At 40.6% G+C, this 7,059-nt stretch overlaps 1 protein-coding gene across 1 annotated transcript; it reads right to left on the reverse strand.

Annotated features, from left to right (window-relative positions):
• Positions 1 to 4,635: 4,635 nt before the first annotated feature.
• Positions 4,636 to 6,103, reverse strand: LOC113057841 (D(1) dopamine receptor). Its single transcript, XM_026225381.1, has one exon. It carries the CDS (start codon positions 6,084 to 6,086, stop codon positions 4,983 to 4,985), a length of 1,104 nt encoding a protein of 367 aa, XP_026081166.1. The 5' UTR covers positions 6,087 to 6,103; the 3' UTR covers positions 4,636 to 4,982.
• Between the last annotated feature and the right edge of the window lie 956 nt (positions 6,104 to 7,059).

The raw sequence follows: 7,059 nt of genomic DNA on the forward strand, positions 1-7,059 counted from the left end.
TTCATTTGTTTCAGATCGGGACTTGATTCATTTGATTCAGATCGGGACTTGATTCATTTGTTTCAGATCGGGACTTGATTCATTTGATTCAGATCGGGACTTGATTCATTTGAGGACTTGATTCATTTGATTCAGATCGGGACTTGATTCATTTGGTTCAGATCGGGACTTGATTCATTTGTTTCAGATCGGGACTTGATTCATTTGATTCACATTGGGACTTCATTCATTTGATTCAGATCGGAACTTGATTCATTTGATTCACATCGGGACTTCATTCATTTGATTCAGATCGGGATTTGATTCGTTTGTTGCAGATCGGGACTTGATTCATTTCATTCAGATCGGGACTTGATTCATTTGATTCAGATCGGGACTTGATTCATTTGATTCAGATCGGGACTTGATTCATTTGATTAAGATCGGGACTTGATTCATTTGATTCAGATCTTCCCACTGGAGATACAAAATAATTGAATTGTCTATTTGCACTAAGTGCAAACACTAAGTGCAAATAGCAATATATGCTGTTTACACTAAGTATATTTACACTAAGTCTAATATTACATGCTATTTACACTTAGTGAAAATAGCATATTTTTCAGCGATAGACGATATTTACACTAAGTGCAAATAGCAGCATTGTTTAGTGATATGCTATTTACACTAAATGCAGATAGCTATAGATTCTATTTACCCTATGTTAAAATAACAGGATTTTCTGCTATTTATACTAGCTATACTGCAAATAGTGGCAATTATCTTCACCTCAGTATTGCAGAACATTATAAATAAACTCATGAGTGTAAATTTTAATTTTAATTCAAATTATTAAATGGAGGTCACCTTATTGGGACAATAAAGCCCTCCCTACACCTACCCGATACTTTATTTTTTAATTGTTTAAATTATTTCCATTGAATAATTAGAAAATAAATGCTTTTCTGATGTGATTTGAAATTTGAAAACAGAGAAAAAAGTTTGCCAAAAGGTGAATTGGAACCGGGTCGATCACATCAAAATAAGTACGTCACGCGTTTTATCATATGCACCACTGAGGCTGATAACTGTTGATTTTCTCTGCCAACAAGGCGGGCTATTTGCATTTGGTGTAAATAGACACTCCAAAAAAGGATTGAGCAGAGGCAGGGATGGTGCACCATTTGGCCCTGACATGTGAACGGACTGCAAGGATTAGTGTGGATTAATGCAGAGTTTACTGATGGCTGCTGAGATTTATTTTAGCGGTACAATGTGTTATTGCTCCCACCAGGCCGCACCCACCCATCTTTACTTGGTAATAAGGTTGGATAATGCTGTTTCCAACTTACGAATCCAATGCTCCTCGTGTAACAAGGTGACGGTTGACTGACAGGTTAAACGGCGGTGCGAAAACAAAAACATCACTCACTCGTGCCGTGTGCTAGCATTAACACATCAGTATGCACAACAGTCACTGTAGCCTTTGACATCTTTTGAGGATCTGTTGACGCATTACAGCACCGTTGTGACCCTTTACTTATTAATCTGTCACAGCAGTTGTATGCAAGCCATTAGAAATGCATTAGTTCTGGTAATACATACAGTAGCAGTTGTGATTCATCCTATTCATTTTAAATGAGAGGGGATGGAATTAATCTAAAGGACTGATTGCGCTTCCATCATTCAGATGAGAATGTGGACATAGGCAGGGTGTAGCAAATTTCTCCAATTTCTTCCACCAGTCTTTACATGACAGTCCCCAGTCACGCAGAGAAACACAGTCATGATTCTCCCCCATTTTGCCCGGAAATGACATAGCTGGAAAATTGTGGTAATAGACTGCTTATGCAAGTCTCTCTCTAAGGGGCCTCTTCCTGTCTCTCTGTCTATCTCTCTCTATCTCTCTCTCGCTCTCGCTCTCTCTCTGAGGTCATCAGTATTTCTAAAGGCTACTACAGTGCCCACAGATGTATTTGGACACTTAGGTTACTCTTAAAATGTATGAATGTTGTGGCATTAGATGACAAAAGCAAGAGGGATTACCCCAAAAACGGACTTTACATAAAAGTTATGTTTGAAACAATCAAAATGAATTCAAAAACATATCCGGACACTTCCTGGCTGTGAACCGTTGGTGGATCGTGTTCGTAGTTAACTTGATTCACCTGTGGTTACTCTGCTTGACAGGACACCTGTGCAAACTAGAGGAGAAGTGACTTCGTCGACTACAAACAAACCGTGACATCAGTTGATGGATGTCAAAGCTAAAATTAGTGAGTTCTTAGCTTCATTCTTGCATTATTTCCAGACACCATATCTTAGATGATGTCTTTCTAATGTAGTAGCATTCATGCATTTTTTTTTTTTCAGTGTGGCCTAGGTGTCCAGATGGATGCACTTCTTAACATTACAAACAATGTTAGCCTTAGCCTTACATTTAGTGGTGTTGTAACTATAAGGTTGCTTCAATAATGTTAACTGAGCATCAGACTTTTTTAGACCAGTGGCATCCAATCTTATTTTTATTAATACTTTTTAAGAATCTGACTCTTGCTTTGAACAACACCGGTAAATATATGAGTCTGTAAATAGCTTCGGTCGGGTTTCTCAATGCCACACACTATTATTAAATACTACTAAAAATATTGTTTTTTTCTCTTTAACTTCCATTATATGACTGACAGACTGCATCGGTTAAAAAATTTTTTGTGTTTGTGTTCTACTGCAGAAACAAAGTCACCAATTGAAATTTTCATTTTTGCATGAACTATCCCTCATTTTTGGTTTCAGGTCACCTCCAGAATTTAAAGATTTAATAGCTTTACACCAGTGTATGTGGCTTTATTTCCATGAGGATGGTAAATTGAATGTATGTTCACATCTATTAAGTATGCACGAGTACGCTTTACAATACTAATGCTCTTCATTTCACTAATTACTCAGTGGCCCCTCTGTTTCCGGTCGGCTGACAACGACCAAACACAACTGCAACAAATGACAGTGATGACTCACGCACTGCTGTTTCTGGATCTTAAGCACAGCGTCTAGTGTTTAATAACTCATCCAATATGCTTCCCATTGTGTTTGATATGAGAGTGTTGTATTTGAGGATGAGTGGGGATGTCAGTTTCGAGGGCCCTGCTGCGAGGGCTTGACTTTTACACATTCACGGAGGCTGGCAAACAAAAACAATTTGACTCCCCAGTTCCTCTGAGCTTATTATCTCTATTTATGCCAGCTTTGCACAGCGTCAAGACAGCTTGACGGTAACAAATGAAAGTTTAAGAGGCTGAGAGCCAGTTCCTGCTGTCTGTTATCGCTTCCTATTCAAGTTTCATCAAGTGAAGAGTAAGAGCTCGAGAGCTGGAGAATTATTAATCCAGAGATGTTTTTTCTAGACCATGTTTTGCATTGTTTATCAAACACGGTGTACACAAAGAAAGTACAAACAACACCATGAATCCTAATGTTTGCTTTACATATGTGACCCTGGCCCACTAAACCAGTCATAAAGTTGGATAAATAAGCTTTCCTCTGATGTATGGTTTGTTAGGATCGGACAATATTTGGCTGAGATACAACTGTTTGAAAATCTGGAAACTGAGGGTGCAAAAAAATCTAAATATTGAGAAAATCATCTTTAAAGTTGTCCAAATCAAGTTCTTAGCAATGCATTTTACTAATCAAAAATTAAGTTCGGTATATTTACTGTATGAACTTTACAAAATATCTCCATGGAACATGATCTATACTTAATATCCTAATGATTTTTGGCATAAAAGAAAATACAATACAGTGTTATTTTTGGCTACTGCTAAAAATATAGCCCAGAGGCTTGCTCCAGGGTCACATATGTAGTTTCTCACCAGTTGTTAAATATCATTTAATTCTACTTCAACATTGTAATGCTAAATCACTAAATCTGTGTCTTCCTCTAAACAACAATAAACGCAGACGCAGTACTCTCTGAAACACAAGTAACAGCACCAAATTATGTGTTGTGAAAGCACGAAAATATCTCCGCCACAAAAATACCATAAAACTGACCACATAATTAGACGCATCACAATTAATTACATTCAGTTCGCCGCAGATGTTCCAAACGTTTCATTTTCCACATGATCACATGACACATTGCATCACATCCAGTGTTATCTTGTACCGAGACCGAGGATCCCATACGCTTTCAGAACATAATTACAATCTCAACAATAACGTATCTATTACTTGATGACCGTAAATGAGCGCTCTGCCACATCTGCATTTTGATTTCACAGCCATCTGTTCTGCTAGTCGTGGTGTTTAGCTTTCACAGTTTAATAATGAATCAGAGGCTTTGAAGAGAACAAGTACCACAGAACAATATACATGTTCATTATGCCAATAATGGGACGTCCATCTCATGATTGACCATCTGCCCTCTTGTTTTGGAAAAAAAACGTGAAGTCTCATGAATAGGGAAAGATGTAGAGGAAATGTAATGAGAGTGGAGAGGATGAGCTAGATATTTATCAGGCAGTGATGTATTAGATCCAGATTACACTGAATTGTATTGGAAATGACAGGCATGCTAATTCATTTAGTGATATTCATTTCAGTTATTTATGGAATGATGAATATATTCTCAACTCATTTGCAGTAAATTTGCCCAGTGCTTTAATTTTATTACCGTACAGCCTCTTTAAAATAAACAAGACCCCCACAAAACATTCAGAGAAACATCTACATTTCATTTTAATAAGACATTGCTCGTCTGACTTCTGCAAGTCACTTGTGGATTCAGTTGACTGTCTGAAAAAGACACTGGGAACACACAAAACACACTTGTGTCATTCTTTATGGGAAGTGTAGCTTTTTATAGAGATTAGCTTCGCTTATGGGATGTTGCAACTGCTTCCCCTGCTCTCCAGCACAGCGGGAGGGCTCTCTTCCCAGAGTCTTAATCCCAAATCTATTTCCCCCTTGCTTTGCTTGGCAAAGGATTGGTGTGCCATTGCTTTTCAGTTCTTGTTCAGACTAGGTGTTTCCATGCTAATGCTTCCCGGACAGAGTCTCTGGCATCCTAAAAGGATGGCAAATGCTCGGCGAAAGTCGGCGTTGAAGGCGTATATGATGGGGTTGAGAGACGAATTGGCCCATCCGAACCAGACAAAAACATCAAATGTTGTTGGACTGATGCAGGGGAGACCGTTCGATGTGCGCTTACAAAACGGCACCATGCAGTTCAAGATGAAGAAGGGCAACCAGCAGCAAACAAAAACCCCCATTATAACAGACAGCGTTTTTAAGACTTTCGTCTCTCTTTTGAACGACAGTTTGAAGGAGCTCTCCAAATCCATGTTGGAGCCGCTGCCCATGCTGTCGTGCCGGATCTGGGCGCTCTCCGCTGCTCTTTCCAAAGCTGAGATGCGTCGGATCTGCTTCTGGGCGATCCGGTAAATCTGAGTGTATGTTACGATCATGATGGCGACGGGAATGTAGAAGCTGATGAGGGAGGACGAAATGGCGTACGTTCGGTTGAGGCTGGAGTCGCAGTTGTCCGTCGGCAGATCCCTGCGAGATGCATTGACCTCCAAAAAGCCTATCGGCTGAGCCTTGTGCCATTTGAGCTGCACCGGGATGAAGGAGATGAGCACGGATAGAGTCCAAGCGCCGCTGATCATCACAAAGGCCACTCTAGGAGTCATCTTCCTCTCATAGCGGAACGGGCTGGAAATGGCCCAGTATCGGTCCACGCTAATAACACACAGGTTCAGGATAGACGCCGTGGAGCACATGATATCGAAAGCCACCCAAATGTCACAAAACGCACCAAAGGGCCAGAAGCCGGCAACCTCTGTCACAGCCTTCCAGGGCATGACCAGAACAGCCACCAGCAGGTCTGACACGGCCAGCGAGATGACAAAAAAGTTGGTGACTTTAGAGCGCAGGTGGCGAAACTTTGTGACAGCTGCACAAACCAGCGTGTTCCCGAGCAAAGTGGAGAGGATTAGAACGGACAGAAAGCAACCGGTCAGAACCCGCACGGAGCGGTCGCTTTCCATGAATCCGCTGTCAATGACCGTCGTCAAGTTCAAATCCAACACTGCCATTATCCTGTGCATCCGATTAAAAAGTGTTCAAACACTTCATCTTAGAGACGCCTCGGGTAACGTTGTCTGTGAAACATTCATATTTCATTACACAAAACTCTGTCCTGCATTCCAGTGTCCAGTTATATTTGGATCCCAATCAGAGAAACAGCAGTCCTCCATCCATCAAAAAAAAGTTCAGTTGACTACTCTGCACACAGTTCTGACTGAATCATCAAGAGTTTTATTAGAGCTGATCATGCAGGGGTCCTTATACCATAAAATCCACGTTTCAGATTCCAGTGAGCAATAACCTGTTCCTTTATACCTGTGTGTCAAAAAGGGGTCAAAACTAATATTAAGAGAATAGATACACACGTCATAGACTATATTATGTATGGTAACGAGCAAATGAGGTTAAACTGACCTGTTAGATGATACTGAGGCGCTTCGCTTGGCATTTATCCGAATAAATGTTGCACGGTTTGCCTTTTGCACCGTCCTGTCCTTTCAGCGATTGATTTGAATTAACAGGAAAGAGAAGTTGCCTCGTGTCCGTCATCACTGAATGACTCCAGCACACCTTCGTTCCTTCATCCTGTCGAAATGAGTGTTGTTTCTGAGCGCGTGAGCAATGCGCGTCGTTCAGTTCGCGCGATCGGTGAGACTCGACGGCGCGTGACATGACACACAAACGCACTTCACACCGAGATGTGCAGGGGCTGGAGGATTTACTCTAACAGTAGGTCAAGCGGTTTTAGAGTTGATGCTGAATTAAAAAAAAAAAGGGGGAAAACCCCTGAGTCACAGTGGAGCTCTAATGTTGCGATTGTATCACGATTTAATAATTCACGATGATGCGTTTATTTTAATTAAAGCTTTATTTTATGCTCATTCTGTGAATTGCATGACTACGTTTCATGATCGCTGTTATAGCCTACTTTTTTTCTCTTCAGTAGGCTGCTGTATGAATACATTTCTTATTCACTCGAGTCGAGTGGTACAG

The sequence above is a fragment of the Carassius auratus genome, chromosome 39 (genome assembly GCF_003368295.1).
Source record: "Carassius auratus strain Wakin chromosome 39, ASM336829v1, whole genome shotgun sequence".
Taxonomy (NCBI): Eukaryota; Metazoa; Chordata; class Actinopteri; order Cypriniformes; family Cyprinidae; genus Carassius; species Carassius auratus.

Coding starts and splice junctions, on each gene's coding strand:
- LOC113057841 (XM_026225381.1), bottom strand. CDS start 6,086: ATGCACAGGATAATGGCAGTGTTGGATTTGAACTTGACGACGGTCATT.